General features: G+C 33.5%; 1 protein-coding gene and 1 long non-coding RNA gene across 2 annotated transcripts; one reads left to right on the forward strand and one right to left on the reverse strand.

Moving 5' to 3' along the window:
- Nucleotides 1-220: 220 nt before the first annotated feature.
- LOC141700282 (ninja-family protein AFP3-like) lies at nucleotides 221-7,715 on the reverse strand. Its single transcript, XM_074504078.1, has 4 exons — nucleotides 7,678-7,715; nucleotides 7,345-7,588; nucleotides 6,524-6,784; nucleotides 221-499 (listed from the first exon to the last, which is right to left on the reverse strand). Exons 1-4 carry the CDS (start codon nucleotides 7,713-7,715, stop codon nucleotides 221-223), a joined length of 822 nt encoding a protein of 273 aa, XP_074360179.1.
- A 3,664-nt stretch (nucleotides 7,716-11,379) lies between these two features.
- On the forward strand, nucleotides 11,380-12,970 carry LOC141700280 (uncharacterized). The gene is made up of 3 exons (XR_012566276.1): nucleotides 11,380-11,508; nucleotides 11,729-11,873; nucleotides 12,687-12,970. It is a non-coding gene; the product is annotated as an uncharacterized LOC141700280 (long non-coding RNA).
- The last annotated feature ends 8,788 nt before the right edge of the window (nucleotides 12,971-21,758 follow it).

Genomic DNA, 21,758 nt, shown 5'->3' on the forward strand with positions numbered 1-21,758 from the left:
AGATAGTCACAGCACAAATAAACATCTGATAATGACACAAATTCATGAGACAAACCAACATTCAAGTCACAAATTACATCACAAAGCATACCAACACTTGAGTCACAAACTACACATTCTGATGGCCAAATGTTCAGCAAATAAAACTACATATAATAAGATACCTATTAGAAGAGTTCAAACAGACTTATGACTAGTTATGATATATGATGTGATGTGCTTAATAATGTGGATTGACCACTTCACCATCACCAACAACAGGCATGACTGTGATGTGTCTCTCCGGAAAGGCAACATCACCACCACCTGCATGTTTGATGAACTCAGCTGGAGTCATGGAAAAAGCATGGCAGGCACAAAGGATACGAGTTTCCTCCTGGTTGTACTTGGACAGATACCCATTTATCTTTCGGCCAGAGATGGTAGTACAAACATGTGGCATTTCTGAGACTTTCTTGAACTCTCTCCCATTAGCTCGGTTTTGCAGGGAATCCATGGCCTGTGATTTGTTTGTTCATTTAAATAGAATCATATAAATGGGAAAATTAATTAACAAAGAAAAGAAGGCAATAACAGTGTAAATGTCAAACTGGAGTTGGTGAGGTTCTTCCAAATGACAGAAGATGATACTTTCAATGTCAATTCCACAGATCAAATATTATAGAGTAACAAACTCCTCATTTGTGTGCAGATATGGCATAATAAAGAACTAATTCGCGTAAACAAACCCTCTTTATGTTTTTCATGATCTATTATAATGTATCTGCTTAATTAATTTAGAGCAGTAACATTTTTCATCTATCTAAGATATGAAAAAACTAGATGTTCATGCTAAACATTTTTTGATACCCCGAGACTCCCAATTAAAATATCACACACACAAATAATTGGATACAAATACGAAAAGAGTTGTCTTACAAGCACAAATAAGTGGCTAAAAAATACGAAAAGAAATGTATGTTACCTTCAATGATTTGATTTTGGAAGTAACTAATTGTTAAAGAGCCGCTGGAATGGAGGGACCTCCTGTTAGCATCCATAGGCGCACCAGTTAGTTTATGATTTCTCTGTGGATCCACACCAAATCTTCCATTCAAAGAAAGGCTCAGACTTAAATCAATTTCTTCATTGATTTCTTCAACTACAGCCTCCTTTCCTCTCATACTTGAACAAATAAAACACCAAGATAAATTTTATGAGTAATAAATGAATTGATATACAAATCGATAGAGTAACAAAAGTGATAGTAATACCTTGATGGGGATGCCAGGGGATTGATTGAATGAACCATAGTTAAATGTGAATACCTCTTTAATTAACTCTGGGTACTAACTGCAGTAGTCCTGCCACTCTAAAGAGTTGAAAACCTCATGTCAGCTAACTAGGTGCGTTGCAGTATGCTAAGAATTAACTAGTGACACGTATTGACACATTCCACGTCCTGAAACAGACATGTATCGAACTTATCTCTAACCTCTAACTCACTTCTTCAATGCCCAAGACTCACATGTATTCTATTTACAGATAAAACTGAGTAAATGTATTCCGTTTACAGACAAAAAATAGTAACTGAATGACATATAGTTAATTATGTATTGGTTACTGTTACAAAATTGAAACTCCCGTACATTTTACTGATTTTTATAAATTCCTAAAATAATAATTTCAATTTTATTAACATATTTACTACTTTTTTAATATCATCTCAATTGTTATTATTTATAATTTTTATGATACATTCTAATTGATGACTTTAAAAAATGTTATAGTATTCTTTTTATGAAAATAATAGTGATACAACATCAATAACTTATCTTTATAGCCTTGTATGCATCTATTCAATAATATGGATTATTTGGATGTGCAATTTTTAAACATATTTGATTAAAAGATAAAAGGAAATTTATAAAAATTCTAAGTTTTTTTATGATATTAATATCTTATGGAAAATATTTGTAACCATTAAAAGTAATAAATGTAACTTTTTTTTTATTTTTATGAAAAATAATTGAAATTACTTTTTGTTGCACTTGATTAAAAACTTGTTATTAAGTAATAAAAAATGGATCGTAATTACTAAATTTTAAAGTTGCAAATAAGTTTGCCAAGTTATAAAACTATTTTGATTTTTTTTAAAATAATTTAAAGGTTTTTATTTTTGTAAATTATTACGGAAAACAATATTTTATATTTTTTTTCCCATTCTTTATGTCTTTTTAATAAACCCATTTTTTCAATCTATTTATCTAAATATTACTTAACTTTTTTATGTATTTGAGAGAATAGTTAAATAATAAAAATACAAAATTTTACCAAGACAAAAAGCAAAATAATATTTAAAGTACCTAAAATACATATGAGGTACAAATAAATATAAATGTTATTAGGGTTGACAAAGCTATTAACAAAATTTTTTATTTCTTTTTTCAAAAATATTGAAACTCTTGGATGACACTGCATGAACTATATGATTCCTATTTAACTATTCTTCATAAATGAAATGAGCCCTATTTATATGATTCGTGCCAATAAAAAAATGACATGTTTTATTTATATATTATTTAGTAAAAAATCTTGTCTTTCTGTAAATGATTTCTCGAAATGAATAATGCTAGATAACAAAATGACTTGGTCAAAATTTAAATTTAAACATTTTTGTAACAATATTTGGGACATCTACATTTTAAACATGTAGCATTGCTATACATGCAATGGTAAGTATTGTCTTCTAGGGACACTATCCTTCTAGCTCGGTAAATATTAGTTAATAACATAGTTGAAAACTTCATTCACATTCTTTAATGAATAACAAATCTCAGACATTGTTCAGGCGATGCCATCAACAATGAAATCACTATTTAAAATCCTAAGAAAAAACATTAAAATACCATGGGAAATAACTGGACCATGCTCAAGTCCCGAATACAAAACTGCCATTCCAACTCTCTCTCAAAGATGTTCGAGTTTTTTCGCCTGCAACACCACCAACCAATCCCATTGTGCCCACCTCTGATCCCGAAACTGTTTATGATATCCAGTACTATGCTCGCGATCAGCGTCGTAACAGGCCACCTATTCGAATGACAGTTCTGAAGAAAAGTGATGCTGTGAAAATGATGTAAGATAAGAAAAGTTTTGGTGTGCCTGATTTACCTCCGGTTTATCTTACCAAAACGGTGGAAGAAGATTTCGATGCTCATGGTGGAGGTTACGTGCAATACAAATAAGGTTGGTAGCTATAAGAATGCATCATAATTCTCAAATTAAGATATCAGGGAGAGAGAAGAGTAGAAAGAACAAAAAAGACCCCCAAAATTTTCAGCTAGGACATGTCAGAGATCTTGTAGATGTATGCTAACTTCATTTAAATTTTTAATAGTGATCTACACTATTCAAAATGAACCACATTTACTAAGAATGTGCTCACGGACAAATATTTTCTCCGTCCCTCTTTTTCCGAACGGTCAAGATAACCAAATTTTAACTGAAATTTATTATTATTTTATAATTGAATAAAATAAAAAAATTATATTATTAAAAAATATATTTACTCTACTTTAATATATGATTTTTAGTATTTTAAATAATATAAGAGTAATTTTTAATTTTTGATAAACAATTAATGATTTTGAATGATAAAAATGAATTTTTAATAAAAAGTTGATTAATTTGAATGATAAAAAGAAAATGTGACAAGAGGGAGTATAAAAAAACCCTTTCTTTAAAATTAGTTGCCCTTACATGTTCATTGATATATAGTTAAAAGTCGCTACATAGTTTTCACCGAGCATTATTCTGTTGCATTATTACTTCTGCATGGTTGTGCTCAATAAAATTTCTGCACACCGCTCCTTCCAATATCGAGGTGGCAACTAGGGGCTCGGCTCGAAATCGACTAAAAATTTTGGATCCGGACTCGATCTTGAGTTTAATCGAATCTTCAATTTCAAACTCGAATTTCGGCTCATAAAAGTTTGATAAGTTGGAGTTCATTTCAAAAATTCGAATCAATTTCATAAAATATTGATAAAAATTCAAAATATGACCGGTTCATAAATCCGATCGATTAAATATATAAAATAAAAAGAAAATATTGAACATTAACATAAAATAAATTTATAAAAAAAATTAAAAATAATAGAGACTCGATAAACCTAGCCGAGTAATTTGAAACTCCTACTCGGCTCGTTAAATAATTCTAATAGCTTGAGCAGCTCCAACCGCAAGTTGGTTGCGATTTGGTTGCAAATGAAGATATTGGAAAACCACAAGTTGCCTTTGATTTTTATTCTTTAACCGAACCAAACCGCACTACGTACGCACCAATTTGAGCTCGACCTAATTATTAAAGAATTGATTTAAATGTTACCACAATATGCGATTAATACATATAATATATGTGTGTGCGAATAAAAGAAATAAACAAAAAGGATATGAAGGAGAAGTTCTCGAGTTCAGTCGTATAAATGTCTCCTTAAAGCTATTACGGTCCTCACCGTATGTGCGAGGAGTTAGCCTCCCGGGATAAAATGAGAGAATGACGATGTTGCGCGAATAGCACATTCGACAAACTAGAATGGAGGAAGAAAGTATCACCGGAACAGAGAAATTGTAGTGTTTGTGTTTAGGAGACGGCCGTGTGTTGTATTTCGAACGAATGAATAACCCTAAAGCTTATACGATAATATATAGACTCGAGAAAATGTGTGCGCTACTCCACGCATTAATTAATCAGTTGGTTAATAAATCAAATCCGTAATTGAATCTAATTATTATTATATCAAATCAATTATAATAATCCGTACTCAATACGAATTAAACTTTTAAAAAGCCCAATCCCAGTGGAGATTAAATTTAGCAAAACTAGTTCGTATTTATTCGGACCAATTTTCTGCTACATTCGTGTCCGTACATCGCACATGCAAGCTCTTGTGCGCGCACGTAGGTGTTGGAGCAATATATGAGTAACACATTTCAACACTACATAAGTGTTTTGATATATAAAGCTATTTATGCTCCTTTGCAAAATCAATGTGTGACCTTCTTTTTTTCCACAAATTTCTATTACTAAGAGGCTAACTTTGAACGACCATATCTCATTTATCTATTTGTCATTTTGAGTGATTCAAAGTGTCTCAGAAAACTCTTTCGGAGGAGTAAACATTCAAGTGTCACTCATTACACGCATACAACATTCGTTCACTCAAATTATAGCTCAAATTGACTTGACAATATGTGACTACTATCCACATTTTCCAACTATAAATATTTTAAGAAACGAACTCAAATAGCTCACAAATAATTTCACTCATAATTTATAAATCTATTATGACAACCAACCAACATTTCTCACTTTAACTTTTTATTACGTGCTCATTACCTTGTGGACATCACAGAAAAATTGAAATTGTATATAGTACCTATATACCTCGGACATGTGAGAGATTTTATTTTGATGCTGTGATTGTTAATACTGAGTGAGATCTAAGTGTTGGCTAACTTTTGATTTTTTCTTTTCAAATATATATAAATATGGGCTTTCTATATAAAAAAGAAATCCAAAATCCGCTTATCTATTTAATAATATTTTAGTCAAATTAATTACTTTATATTATGAAATTGGTATAAAAAATATAGCGGTTTACAGTATATTGTAAAATATAATAATGATAATAATATAATTTTTAAATTTATGTCATATATTGTTCAAAACTAATCATATAAATTCTTAATTATAATAATCAGACCCTAAACCATACTTTCATATATAGATTATATTGCAATACAAATCTAGCTATTCTGGCTAATTTACTAAAAATTTAAAGAATTTTCCTGTAATTTTTTTTTTTGATAAATATGGCTTACAACTGTTCTAGCTAATTTTATAGGTGAGGTAGGGAGAAACTATAAAACATAAACTCTTAACAAACAAGAAAAACCATCTGACTATACTAGATCCATATTAAGAGAGCTGAAGATATATGATGATGTTCTTGATTAAGTGAAGTAAGAATTCGAATTATTTGATCCGTAGAGTGGTTTGGCAACATTACTACAGTTACCTGCATGTTAATGAACTCGGCTGCAGTCACTTAGCTAGTCATAGACCTACCATGACAGGCACAAATAATATATGTATCATGCTCTCAGTAGCATAAGATAGTTAATATAACATGCTGATATGAAGTCAATATATAGAACATTGTTATACAGGTGACTGTGAGTCAGGAGACATATATAAGATAGTTATATAACACACATAAAATACCCATTGCACAAGTCATAAGATAGTCACAGCACAAATAAACATCTGATAATGACACAAATTCATGAGACAAACCAACATTCAAGTCACAAATTACATCACAAAGCATACCAACACTTGAGTCACAAACTACACATTCTGATGGCCAAATGTTCAGCAAATAAAACTACATATAATAAGATACCTATTAGAAGAGTTCAAACAGACTTATGACTAGTTATGATATATGATGTGATGTGCTTAATAATGTGGATTGACCACTTCACCATCACCAACAACAGGCATGACTGTGATGTGTCTCTCCGGAAAGGCAACATCACCACCACCTGCATGTTTGATGAACTCAGCTGGAGTCATGGAAAAAGCATGGCAGGCACAAAGGATACGAGTTTCCTCCTGGTTGTACTTGGACAGATACCCATTTATCTTTCGGCCAGAGATGGTAGTACAAACATGTGGCATTTCTGAGACTTTCTTGAACTCTCTCCCATTAGCTCGGTTTTGCAGGGAATCCATGGCCTGTGATTTGTTTGTTCATTTAAATAGAATCATATAAATGGGAAAATTAATTAACAAAGAAAAGAAGGCAATAACAGTGTAAATGTCAAACTGGAGTTGGTGAGGTTCTTCCAAATGACAGAAGATAATGCTTTCAATGTCAATTCCACAGATCAAATATTATAGAGTAACAAACTCCTCATTTGTGTGCTGATATGGCATAATAAAGAACTAATTCGCGTAAACAAACCCTCTTTATGTTTTTCATGATCTATTATAATGTATCTGCTTAATTAATTGGAGCAGTAACATTTTTCATCTATCTAAGATATGAAAAAAAACTAGATGTTCATGCTAAACATTTTTTGATACCCCGAGACTCCCAATTAAAAATCACACACACACAAATAATTGGATACAAATGCGAAAAGAGTTGTCTCACAAGTACAAATAAGTGGCAAAAAAATACGAAAAGAAATGTATGTTACCCTCAATGATTTGATTTTGGAAGTAATTAATTGTTGAAGAGCGCTGGAATGGAGTGACCTCCTGTTAGCATCCATAGGCGCCAATGACTGTACCTCTTGTCTTCTGGTTTCCATTACCCTCGGGCCAGTTGGAAAGGAAGGCCGCATTTTAACCTCAACACCATTTTCATTAAAAACAGCCGACCTCCTTTGGTGAGGGTTGATCAAATGAGAAGGTGCACCAGTTAGTTTATGATTTCTTTGTGGATCCACACCAAATCTTCCATTCAAAGAAAGGCTCAGACTTAAATCAATGTCTTCATTGATTTCTTCAACTACAGCCTCCTTTCCTCTCATACTTGAACAAATAAAACACCAAGATAAATTTTATGAGTAATAAATTAATTGATATACAAATCGATAGAGTAGCAAAAGTGATAGTAATACCTTGATGGGGATGCCAGGGGATTGATTGAATGAACCATAGTTAAATGTGAATGCCTCTTTAATTAACTCTGGGTACTAACTGCAGTAGTCTTGCCACTCTAAAGAGTTGAATACTTCATTTAAGATGAAAGGCAGAGTTGTGTATGTTAGCTCACTAGGTGCGTGGCAGTATGCTAAGATTGAACTAGTGACAGTATTGACACATTCCAAACAGACAAATGTATGGAACTTATCTATAACCTCTAACTCACTTCTTCAATGCCCAACGCTCACATGTATTTGAGTAAATGTATTCCGTTTACAGACAAAAATTGAGTAACTGAATGACATATAGTTAATTGGTTACGGTTACAAAAATGAAACTTCCCTACATTTTACTGATTTTTATAAATTCCTAAAATAATAATTTCAATTTTTCTAATTTAACATATTTACTACATTTTTAATATCATCTCAATTGTTATTATTTACAATTTTTATGATACATTCTAATTAATGACTTAAAATAATGAGATATTATTGATTTTATGAAACTAATATTGATACAATGTCAATAACTTATCTTTATAGTATTGTATACATCTATTTAATAATATGGATTACTTAAATGGGCAATTTTTAAACAGATTTGATCTATCTTATGTAAAAGATAAAAGGGATTTTTTTTCAAAAATGTCCAAGTTGCAGAAAATATTTGAAAAAATATGGATCAACCTATGCAACTCATGTGTTGTGCAACCTGTATTCGTATTTTTGCAAATATTTTGCTAAAAAGTGGTATTTTTGGTAAATTCCCAATATATAAAAGGGAATTTATAAAAAATTCTACGATTTTTATGTGACATTAATATCTTATGAAAATATTTGTAACCATTAAAAGTAACAAATGTAACTTTTTTTTATTTTTATGAAAAATAATTGAAATTAATTTTTGTTGCATTTGATTTAAAAACTTGTTCTTATGTAATAAAAATGATTGTAATTACTAAATTTGCAAATAAGTTTGCCAAGTTATTACACTGTTTTGATTTTTTAAAAATAATTTAAAGGTTTGTATTTTTGCAATTTATTTTGGAAAATAATCTTTTTATATTTTTTTTCCATTCTTTATGTCTTTTTGATAAACCCATTTTTTCAATCTGTTTATCTAAATATTACTTAACTTTTTATGTATTTGAGAGAATAGTTAAATAATAAAAATACAAAATTTTACCAAGACAAAAAGCAAAATAATATTTAAAATACCTAAAATACATATGAGGAAGAAATAAATATAAATGTTATTAGGATTGACAAAGCTATTAACAAAATTTTATATTTCTTTTTTCAAAAATAATGAAACTCTTGAATGACACCCCACGAACTTCATTAATTATAATTTACACTTTTTATTAAAAATTTTCTATTTTACATTATAAATAATTGTTGAACTTCAAAAGGTACTTTAATTATGTAAATATATAAATTAATTAAGTAATTTTAATGCATAAATCAAGAAATCGATCAAAGCTAATTTGTGATCTAGCAAAATCTGTAATCAAGCATTTACCAAGTTTTAAGAAATTGTAGACATTTAATAGAAGATTCGATCAATTTTTATTGTATGTAAAAATAATTGTAATTTACTTATATTGAATTTGAAATCTAATAATATAAATGCACAAACTATTAATTCTATAATAAATATTTTGAAATGTTTGAAAATTTCTATTCCTAATATTTTTTATATATATAGAGTCAAAGAGAAATATCAAAGTATCCCAAAATTTTGAAGAAAAAACAGTTTAATTAACTATTCTTCCCTATTTATATGATTCCTACCAATAAAAAAAATGACATGTATTATTCATGTCTTATTTAGTAAAAATCTTGTCTTTCTAGAAATGATTTCTCGAAATGAATAATGCTGGATACCAAAATGACTTTGTCAAAATTTAAACATTTTTGTAACAATATTTGAGACATCTACATTTTAAACATGTAGCATTGCTATACATGCAATGGTAAGTATTGTCTCCTAGGGACACTATCCTAGCCTGGTAAATATCCTTTAATAACGGAGTTGAAAACTTCATTCACATTCTTTAATGAAAAACAAATCTCAACATTTTTTAGGCGATGGCATCAACAAGGAAATCACTATTTTAAATCCTAAGAAAATACATTAAAACACCATGGGAAATAACTGGACCATGCTCAAGTCCCGAATACAAAACCGTCATTCCAACTCTCAAAGATGTTCGAGTTTTTTCGCCTGCAACACCCCCAGCCAATCCCATTGTGCCCACCTCTGATCCCGAAACTGTTTATGATATCCAGTATTATTTTCGCGATCAGCGTCGTAACAGGCCGCCTATTCGAAAGACGGTTCTGAAGAAAGCCGATGCTGTGAAAATGATGAAATATATGAAAAGTTTTAGTGTGCCTGATTTGCCTCCTGTTTATCTTAACAAAACGGTGGAAGAAGATTACAATGCTCGTGGTGGCGGTTACGTGCAATACAAATAAGGCAGGTAGCGTAGCTATATATGAATGCATCATAATTCTCAAATAAAGATATCCATTGAACAGGGGTTCGGGATATTATTAAGCTTGGTATACAGAATTGTGTACAAAAAGTGTAAAAAAAATTTGTACAATGACATGACAATTGATTTGAGATATTTTAAGGAAAATATTTGGTATACAGAATGGTGTACAAAATTTTGTATATAATGATATGTGGTGTGTTTTAATTTGAATGGGCCCCTGTCACTACAAGAATAATGTCAATATACATCACACATTAGACATCGGTTAACTTTGCCACTGATGTTAAAAGAAGTATTGACATCACCCCGTATTTTTGTGATGTCTTTATTCTTTATAGACATCGGTTATAATTAAACCGATGTCTAAAATTCACCAAAAAAATAATAATTTTGCGCCCACCTTTTCTTTCCCCCCTTAGTCAAATTTTCATTCAGTTTTAATTCTAAATTCCCCCCCAATCCCAAAATTCTCCCCCCTTAACCAAATTTTGGTTCCCCCAAATCAATCTTCAGACACAAAATCAAACCTCTCTCTCTCTCTCTCTCGAAACTCTCTCTCTCTCGATCGAACCTCTCTCCCCTCACAATCTCTCTGAACTCCGGCCATCATCTCACCATCACAATCTCTCTCCCTCTCTCTCTCACCTCTCTCTCTCGAACTGGAACCTCTCTCTCTCTCTCTGAACCTCTTTCCGCTCTCAATCTCTCTGTTAAGCCTCTTTCAGTTAACCTATCTACTTCGGTAAGTGTTGTATCTACTTGAATCGAACTGCTCTTCTCTGCATGAACACCAGTTTTCAAAGTTGAGGATTTTTGAATTCAAAACCCTAATTTTGTAAATTGAGGTTTTTTCTAATTCGAAACCCTTATTTTTTTTATTAATTTAGTGTCTAAACTTGTTGCTAATACTTTTCTTCTTGTTGTATACATGACCTAATTTGAGAAAAAGATTTAAAGCTTTAGGTAATTTGGGTGTTTTTGGTTGTTCATTTGTATTTTTGTTTGTTTTTTTAATTTTTGTAAATTGTGTAAAGTTCACGATCCTTTCATGTCTACTGATTACATGGTATTTTTTAACTTTAATCCTCATTTTTTTGCTTTAGTTGTGATTTCACGAAAGGTATATTGATTGGACTTCTATCTTATTTCTCAGGGAGGTACAAAGAAGGTCAAAATATCTGCCCCTAGCAAAGATGCTCCTATGTTTGTTGTTGGTGTCAATGAGAAGGAATACAAATCTGACCTCCATATTGTTTCCAATGCTAGTTGCACCACAAATTGCCTTGCTCCCCTTGCTAAGGTAAATAATTGTCTGAACGCTGGAATAATATTAATTTTTTATGTCTGAATGTTGTTGTTTGACTTGGTTTGGAAGTGCAGCAAACTTTCTTGAGTTGTTTTAGGAGTTTGAATAAGTCATTGCAATATACGTTTTAAAATATTATAATATCCCCTGTTAAATTTTCTGCATTCCATGTTATGAGCATCTTACTTATTCCAAACAACACAACTTTTTCCAGAACAAGTATTAAAGCATGTGAATCTTGGGGAGTATATCAGTTCTAAGGTTCCAAGCCTTAAGACATTGCATAGCAACAAGGCCAATGGTGAAGTAAAGCCTTTCTCGCTGAAATCACTAGCATATACAATGCAACTACTCTGGAGGTGAGTATGTTGATGCAGAAGTATATTGTCACATCAGCATTTAATATTAGGCTTTTCAATGTTTGTTTTTGCTTTCAGCGACGTCTTTATTGTACCACCCCAGTGTATTCCATTTATAACAATTCCTTTTTTAAAGCATGATTTGCGATATTTCCTCTTTTAGAAAGTATATGCCTTGTAAATAAGTGATTCTTTATGTTAAATTCTATGTGATTATTGGGTCTGGCCACTCACATTCTCATGGTTAACTTTATCTAAATTATAGTGCACTTGCTCATTCTCAGACTCAAATAAATTCAATTTCTATCCCTAGTGAAGAATCTTATAATGTTTGTACAATAGTAAAATACTAAATAGAGTCTACATGTTCTCTTTGATAATTGTGCATCCACGGCTGTTGCGAGTGCACTAATTGGAGAGTTGGGATTTACTTGATAATTGACTTGATGCATAGTAATATTATTCGTGTTAGGTAGTAAATTTATTCATAACTTGTTTATATCCCAAACTCTAGTTTCACATTTTAAATGTCTTGTATCTCACAATATTGGTCTAACAGAAGTCCTAGGCTGATGATAGATAACTTTCAGTTTTGGTTGGCAAAACTTCTTTACTGAAAGCCTTGAATCGAACATCAAACTGTTTTTTTCTTGTTGTGTTCATGTGTAGGGGCTCACATATGTCTATGGGCTGGTATACATGTTTTTATGTATGTAATGCATGTTGTATGTTATGTCTTTGTTAATTAACTTACCGTAAAAGCCTATGAAACCTTGAAACTAACAATTTTAATTTAAAATGTTTACAATACAGACATGAATTTAAAAATAACCATGGGGAATGGATAAAGTCTGAGAAGCCTATTCTAGACATTGTTGTGACATCACGAATGCATGATAGTTTGGATATGACAAATATTGAAACTGAAAACATCTAGAGTGTGAGGAATGACTTGAAATCGGCTCTGTATGCTCTTTTGAAGGTATGTACTTTTAAGTTTGATTGGAACGTTGCTGTATTTTAAAACAACTTATTGATATTCCGCTATTACTAGTATAGTCTAAGTTGTTCTACTGTAACTAGAATTTTAGAAAATAGAAGCGGCTGCTTCGGCATGTTTATATGGTCTTTAATCAAGAGTAGGAGGGTACTGGAGCCTTTTGCTTTTTAAGGAGTTGTGTATTATGTTTAATTTAATTAGTGTTGAGCAATACTTATGATGATTTAAATTATATTTATTGTGATCTTATGAAGAGATATTTTTCTTCTTTTTAAAGGTCTTGTTCTCTCACTTATTTACCATTTTGACTTGTATTTCTGTGTTATTTTTGTCTCTTCTTTTTTATTTTGTTATCTTTCAGGAACATAAACGGTCTTAAAACTACACATTCATCAAAAGTAGACCTGGCACATTATGTTCTCTTTGCTGTACAGACGAGTTAGCATTTTCTAGTAAATGAGGACACTACTGTTTCTTTGTGCATTCTGTAAACACTAATCTCACTTGAATCTAGAAGACAATTTAGCATATGTTATTGATTATTTCTCTCACTTCTTCCTCTGATGCTTCTGAAAATGCACTCCGACACAAGTAAATAGAAACTCATAAGTAATCAACACTTAGTAACAAACAAGTAGACCCAGCATGCACAACTTGAAATACGACCAGTGTAATAATCGACATTTAGTAAGTTACAGTAATCTATAACTTAAAACAAGAAAACATAGTACTGGGTACTTGTATTTTTATCAAAGTGGATGGAAAGATTATGATACATGTTTAGTTTTGACTTGTATTTGTGCAACTTGCTTATCTAAGTTGACTGTTAAATTCTTTTACATATGTCTTTTTGGGTGGTTAATGTAACGACCGAGAATTTTGTGTTGTAATTAAGAAAGTAAAGTATGTGTTATGTGATGAGATTATAATTATGAGATTAAGTGGTGATTATTTGTCTTATCTGTATACTAGAGTTAAGGATCGTGGATAAAAACGTTCCAATTTAAAGAGTCATCTTAGAAATTAAGCTTGGTGTCGGGCCGTCAGGTAGAACGGAACCCGTCCTAATATGGAATTAAATAATATAAAATGTGAATTATATGTGAAGTGAATGAATAAAGTATTTTGTCTTAAGAGACGTGTTGATTGGCAAAGATAATGAGAAGCGTAATCGAAATGCTGAGCGTCGGGCCATCAGGCTGAACGTGACCCGGTACGCGTAAAAGATGATAAAGATTAAAGAGGGATAGATTCTATGATCAGACCTGAGTCGTTATGTGACTATATGTGTGTGATTGCTTGACTGTATGCATGACTATGTGTTCTATGTTAATTTTGTGAATTTTAAAGGAAGTTCAAAGTTCAGAGGATAGTTTGGGAAGAATGGTGGAGGTCAGAACCAAAAGTTCCAGAAGTTTAGACCCGGGAATGGAGCTCAGAAGAACCTTTTCCAGAAAGATGGACAATCGAGAAAGGATTGCAGACCTCAGATGCAAGAATGCAGGAACCGTGGAAAGAGACACCCGGGGAGGTGTAATAAGCTGAACATAACATGTTTCAAGTGCAACCAGAAGGGGCATTATTCTTCAGAATGTTCAAATGGAGTAAGGAAGCCTGATTTGGCTTGTTTCAAGTGTGGCAAAGTGGGCCATATGGCCAGGAATTGCAAGGAGCCTGTGCAGAAGGCTAATGTTCTCAGAATTGCTGGACCGTCGTCTCTCCCAGCACCATCAGCTCAACCCAGAGCTAGAACCTTTAACATGACAATGAAAGATGTGGTGCAAGATGTGGACGTGGTAGCAGGTATGCTTGTTATAAACTCAGTAGAAGTAAAAGTTTTGATGGATTCTGGAGCAACTAGATCTTTTATCTCTGAAAGTATTCTTGATAAAGTAAATTATTTTGCCTACCCTCTAGAGCCTAATTTGATTATAGAGGTAGCAAATCAAGAGAAAGTTATTGTTAACAAGATTTGTCCTGACTGTGATGTGTCTATAGAAGGTCGGCACTTTTCTGCTGACTTAATTCCTTTTAAGTTAGGAGAATTTGAGGTTATACTAGGAATGGATTGGTTGTCAAACCATGAGGCGCAAATAGAATGTAAAAGTAAGAAGGTGAAGTTAAGAACCAAGGATGGTGAGGAAGTGATATTTAAAGGAAAGAGGCAAGAGAAGAAATTTCTAACAGCTATTGAGGTAAGAAGATTAATACGTCAAGGATGCGAAGTTTATTTGGCTAATGTCATGGACATGGAAAAAGAATCTATAAAGATCGACGATATTCCGGTAGTAAGAGATTTTCCGGACGTGTTTCCTGATGAATTGCCTGGACTACCTCCAGACAGAGAGATTGAGTTTACGATTGACTTGGCTCCTGGTACGGAACCAGTGTCGAAAGCTCCCTATCGCATGGCGCCGGTTGAAATGAAGGAATTGGCAGCTCAGTTGCAAGAATTGTTGGACAAAGGAGTGATCCGACCGAGTGTATCCCCGTGGGGCGCACCGGTGTTGTTTGTGAAGAAAAAGGATGAAAGTATGCGATTGTGTATCGATTACCGTGAGCTGAATAAGTTGACGATCAAGAATAAGTACCCTCTACCGCGGATCGACGACTTGTTTGACCAATTGAAAGGAGCTTCGTGCTTTTCAAAGATTGATTTAAGATCTGGGTATCATCAAATTAAAGATCAAAGCGGAAGATATACCCAAGACAGCGTTCCGAACAAGATACGGACACTATGAGTTTTTAGTGATGGCATTTGGCTTGACGGATGCGCCAGCTGCATTTATGGATATTATGAATAGAGTGTTCAAGCAGTATTTGGACAAGTTCGTGATTGTGTTTATTGACGATATACTGATTTACTCCAAGACGGAAGGAGATCATAAGGAACATTTGAGGATTTCCTTGGAAATTCTGTGAAAAGAGAAGCTGTATGCAAAGTTTTCAAAGTGTGAATTTTGGCTAAAGGAAGTACAATTTCTTGGTCATGTAGTTAATAAAGAAGGAATTAAAGTGGATCCAGCCAAGATAGAAGCTGTGATGAATTGGGAAAAACCCAAGACTCCGACGGAAGTCAGAAGTTTTCTGGGATTAGCCGGATACTATAAAAGATTTGTGCAAGATTTCTCTAAGATTGCCGTTCCGTTGACAAAGTTGACGAGAAAGAATGAGAAGTTCGTTTGGACAGAATAGTGTGAGGAAAGTTTCCAAGAGTTAAAGAAGAGATTGGTAACCGCCCCAGTGTTGGTAATACCAGATGATAAAGGGGAATTTGTGATATTCAGTGATGCTTCCTATAAAGGACTTGGATGCGTGTTAATGCAACATGGAAAGGTAATAGCATACGCGTCAAGGCAACTCAAGCCGCATGAGCAAAAGTATCCAACACACGATTTGGAATTGGCAGCGATTATATTTGCCCATAAGATTTGGAGGCATTATTTGTACGGAGAAAAGTGCGAGATTTATACGGATCATAAGAGCTTAAAGTATATCTTTACTCAGAAAGAACTGAATATGCGACAAAGAAGGTGGTTGGAATTGATCAAAGATTATGATTGTGCGATAAACTATCATCCTGGAAAGGCAAATGTGGTAGCCGATGCTTTAAGTCGAAAGGAAAGGTTGAATATGTTAACGTCATCGGAAGAATTAATCAAGGACTTTGAAAAGATGGAAATAGAGGTGCAGACTCCAGAATGTGGAAATGAAGCTATGTATGCAATGTGGTTTCAACCTGAAATTTTGGAAAAAATTCGATGCTGTCAAGAGCAAGTAATGAATCGCGAAAAGGACAAGTTGACGGGAGAAGAAATTAAAGCTCAAAAGGATGGAAAAGGGATATACCGTGTTAACTCACGTATTTGGATACCTAATGTTGTGGAACTAAAGTACGAGATTTTGCAAGAAGCGCATAACTCGAGATTTTCAATTCACCCTGAGAGTACGAAGATGTACCAGGATTTGAAAGAAAATTTTTGGTGGCCAAACATGAAAAAGGAAATTTCGGAATGGATAAGTAAATGTTACACGTGCCAAAGAGTTAAAGCGGAACATCAAAGGCCAAGCGGATTGCTTCAGCCACTGGACATACCCGAATGGAAATGAGAGCATATAGCGATGGATTTCGTGGTAGGATTACCTAAAACCAAGTCAAATCATGATGCGATTTGGGTGGTAATTGATCGATTGACAAAGTCAGCACATTTTTTTGCCGATAAACGAAAGGTTTTCATTAGAGAAGCTGGTCAAATTGTATCTGGATGAGATCGTGATGCGTCATGGAGTTCCTGTATCTATCGTGTCTGATAGAGATCCAAGGTTTAATTCGAGATTTTGGCAACAATTCCATGATCATTTGGGAATGAAATTGAAAATGAGTACGACATATCATCCGCAGACAGACGGACAAAGTGAAAGGACAATTCAGACGATTGAAGATATGTTACGAACCTGCGCAATAGATTTCAAAGGAAATTGGGACGATCATTTGCCCTTAATTGAGTTTTCCTACAACAACAGTTATCACGCAAGTATTGGGACGAAGTTGGTGAGCGCAAGTTAATTGGCCCAGAGCTAGTTCAGCAAACGAAGGAAAAGGTTGAAATGATACGAAAAAGATTAATTGCAGCTCAAGACCAACATGCAAAGTACGCAAATCAAGAGCGGAAAGATGTACAATTCGAAACTGGAGACAAAGTCTTGTTGAAGATATCTCCTTGAAAAGGTTTAACTCGATTTGGAAAGAAAGGAAAGCTAAGTCCAAGGTACATTGGACCATTTGAAGTATTTCGACAAGTTGGGAAAGTGGCGTATGAATTGGCGCTGCCGCCGCAAATGCAACATCTGCACAATGTGTTTCATGTATCTCTCCTGAAGAAGTATAATGCTGATGTAAGCCATGTGATCGAGTTGGAACCAGTGGAAATCCAACCAGATTTATCCTATATAGAACAGCCAGTACAAATTTTGGATCGAAAAGAAAGGACACTTAGAAATAAAATTGTACCTTTAGTTAGAGTATTGTGGAGAAATCCACTAGTCGAGGAATCGACTTGGGAATTAGAAAGCGAAATGAAAGAAAAGTATCCCCATCTATTTGCTTAGATTAGATTCTGGGGACAAAATCCTTTTAAGGAGGGTAGATTGTAGCGACCGAGAATTTTGCGTCGTAATTAAGAAAGTAAAGTATGTGTTATGTGATGAGATTATAATTATGAGATTAAGTGATGATTATTTGTCTTATCTGTATACTAGAGTTAAGGATCGTGGATAAAAACGTTCCAATTTAAAGAGTCAGCTTAGAAATTAAGCTTGGTGTCGGGCCGTCAGGTAGAACGGAACCCGTCCTAATATGGAATTAAATAATATAAAATGTGAATTATATGTGAAGTGAATGAATAAAGTATTTTGTCTTAAGAGAAGTGTTGATTGGCAAAGATAATGAGAAGCGTAATCGAAACGCTGAGCGTCGGGCCGTCAGGCTGAACGTGACCCGGTACGCGTAAAAGATGATAAAGATTAAAGAGGGATAGATTATATGATCAGACCTGAGTCGTTATGTGACTATATGTGTGTGATTGCTTGACTGTATGCATGACTATGTGTTCTATGTTAATTTTGTGAATTTTAAAGGAATTACGTGATTTAAGAAAAGGTTTAATTAACCTTCGCGCATTTTTATAAAATCATCCGAGAAGGATAAAAACATGGGATTTGTTCTGTTATCTTCGTAAAGATCCTAGAGACTTTTTAAAAATAATAAGTGAATTTGATTGTTGATCTTTGCATTTTTAAATCAATTTTATGTGGAAAATGTATTTATTAAAGCAAGTTTGCGAAATTCATATAAAATCAACCGTTCGCTCAAAAATTCATTATGAGTAATGGTTGGAAAGCTAATTTCGAGATCTACATGTTAAAGATTTTTATTCAAGACAATTTCATCTTTCCGAGAGAAGCATTTGCAGATTAACTCTATTTTCTTTTAAGGATAAAAAGAGAATTAAATTAAGCAATAACTTAATTACCATATTACCTTCCCTTGGTAATATAAAATCACCCCACTTCTTTTTTTGTTTCTTTTCTTCCCGAGCCCTTCTCTTCATTCTCTCTTTTCTCTCATTTCTCTCCTTCTCTCTCTCTCGGATTTTTCTCTCCCTCAGATTTTTCTCTCCCTCTCGGTACTCTCTCTTTCTTCACTCTCTCTCTCTCACTTGTTCTTCACTCATCTTCGGGTATAGAACCCTGATTGTGTGAGAAATAGAGATATCCACTTGTATTCATTCATGCATGTAGCTATTTTTAAGTTTTTGGGAAAGATCAAAGTTGAGTTTGGTGGTTTTTGAGTTCGGCTTTCATGAAAATAAAAAGGGGTTTTGTGTTTTGAATGAGGATTGTGTTGCATGTGTGATTACTTGGTAAATGGGTGGTTGATGGTTGGAAACCCCCGAATGGGGGCACCACCGAGATGCCACCGCCACCGGTGATGAACTCCGGTGAACCGGTGGTGAGCTATGATGCTTTGACTGAGCTCTAATAATTTAAAAACATGGTTTCGAGTGTTGCATGTTGGTTGTTTTTAAAGAATCCGAATGTTGTTCTTGAAAAAGAAAGAAATCGGTTTAAAAATGTTTGTTAAACTCAAATGATTTGATGAATATTTATAGTTTCGATTTGAATTAGGATTTGAAGGTGTGTATGTTAAATGGTATGAGTGCATGTTGAGTTGTGGTTCGAGAATTCGTTATAAAGTTTCGGTTTTAAAAAAAAGAGTGTTCAAATTGTTGTTGATCAAGTACTTTTGGTTTAGATTAAGTTCAATTCTTGATTTTTGAACTTGCATGTTGGCTTTTGCTAGTTGCTTGGCATTTTGTTGAAAAACCCGAAGGTTACCTAGCTCTAAAAAGAAAATTTGGTTTGATCAATTGTTCAAGTCGATGTGGTATTTAGTTTAAGTCAAAATAAGGTTTGGGGTTTAAGTTACAAGTATGCATGATAATGATAAGTGGTTGCATATTGATTTTACTTGGTTTTTGTGATTAAAAGGATGATTGAAAGTGTATAAGTAAATATTCATGAATTGTTGCTTGATTATAGCATGTGGCTCGAATTAAGGAGCAAAAGAAAAGGAAATTAAGTTGATTAATATAAGTGATAGTATATACGTAAATGTTTGGTTGTAAATAGGTCTTGTACTCGTAAAAGAGTCATGATAGTGTGATTTGAGATATAGCCAAGGTCAAGCTAGTACGCTTTGATTACTAAGTGTATTAGGATATAAAAGCTACGAGAAAGGGATATGCTATGTGCTATGTGCTATGTGCTTATATGTATAAGCTATATTCGTATGCTCGAGTTATCATATAGAGTGATCGTTCCGGGAACGAGAGTTGGGAATCTAACTAAGATTTTTGGTTTATTGTAGATTCAGAGCGTGAGGGCATTCAGGCTAGGAAAGGAAAGGATTTACTAGGTGGCAGTAGTTCAACCCTCAGGAAAGCAAATTCAGGCAAGTAACTCTCATTACTTGTGTAAATGATTATAAAGGAAATGTTGTTCATACCATGTAGAGTATTGAACTGTTTAAGCATGAAACCCTTATTTTATGAGACCCTTGCTTTATGAAACCCTGATATTGATTTAAAGAATCCCTGTTCTTGATAACCTGTTATTGATAAGCCTATTGATTTCACTCATTATAATCTGACCTTTCTGTTCAAGTTAGCTATAATGCCATGAATCATATTGAACCTATTGATTATCTTGGTTAACCCTGTTTAATGATATTCTGTTTCTCTTGATCACCCTATTGATCTCTAAATCAATGTTTATCCTTCTAATTTGGTGCCTTGATATCCTTGACACAGAATTCTTGTGAATTGTTCCTTGCGTATCTTTGATTCACTCCCTGAACTTTGCTTCTTTAAAATCTGATTTAAGAATGAGTTTCGACTTGAAAGAGTCCGAATGATTTCAAATGCTTGGTAATGATAAAATGGATTTTAGAAAACCTATTTGCTTTTCCAACTCAAGGTTTTCCGAATGAATTCCTGATGGATTGGATGGAGACGTAAGAGGCTAGTGGGACTAGTCCAGTCATGGTAAGAGGCTAGTGGGACTAGTCCAATTTAAGGCTGAAATTATGCCGATTGGTACCTTAAAGACCGGAATGGAGGTCGATACGGGCTGATCACCCGTATATAATGAAATGGAAAGATAAAGTGATCCAATCAAGGGTTCTAAGTGATTATTTAAAAGGGAACTGAAACTTTTTATTCAGTAAATTGATTTTTGAATATGAAAATGGATTATATTGTTTTGAAAAGAGTTGGTAATGTCATTGTGGAGCTTAAGGCTCGAGAACCCTGATTCTTGAAATTATTGATCATATGATTGATTCTATATCTTGAAATACTGTTGCTTTCCTCTATCGAAAGATCTATTTTGATCCTATAATGATTTGTGATGAATGTCGGCTCTCGTCCTGCTTCGAGCCTTGTTCCTTGAAAGCCCCTACTATTCTTCAGATACCTTTCCTTAACCCAAAAAAAAATGGAAATCTGCCACCTAGATTAATTAAAGTAGAATGCCCTAGTCTGTTCAAGCATATTGTGATTTGATATTGTAGAACTGCTATATAGTTACTTGCTGAGTTTTATACTCATTTGTTTTGTCTTAATCTAACCATGGCAGTTAAGCAAGAAGATGGCCAGGCTTAGGCGCACTGCTCGTAAGAGCGTACCTGGTGGTCCCTACCGTGTTGAGGGCTTCCGGTTGCCAGAGCAGGTAGTGGTTTTTATGAGTGAGCTCGCGCCTAGAAGGAGGTGTATAAAGATACAATGGGTTATTTGTCGGTTCCCAGCCGGAATCGATATTGTTTA

This window comes from Apium graveolens, unplaced genomic scaffold (genome assembly GCF_009905375.1).
Source record: "Apium graveolens cultivar Ventura unplaced genomic scaffold, ASM990537v1 ctg203, whole genome shotgun sequence".
NCBI classification, from domain to species: Eukaryota; Viridiplantae; Streptophyta; class Magnoliopsida; order Apiales; family Apiaceae; genus Apium; species Apium graveolens.

What these genes read in the sequence shown, in the direction of transcription:
- LOC141700282 (XM_074504078.1), bottom strand. Translation starts at nt 7,715, where the DNA reads ATGGTTCATTCAATCAATCCCCTGGCATCCCCATCAAG. An exon ending in CCCCTGGCATCCCCATCAAG is followed by an intron (nt 7,589 to 7,677) that starts GTATTACTATCA and finishes TATTTGTTCAAG; the next exon opens with TATGAGAGGAAAGGAGGCTG. An exon ending in TTGTTGGTGATGGTGAAGTG is followed by an intron (nt 500 to 6,523) that starts GTCAATCCACAT and finishes AACAAATCACAG; the next exon opens with GCCATGGATTCCCTGCAAAA.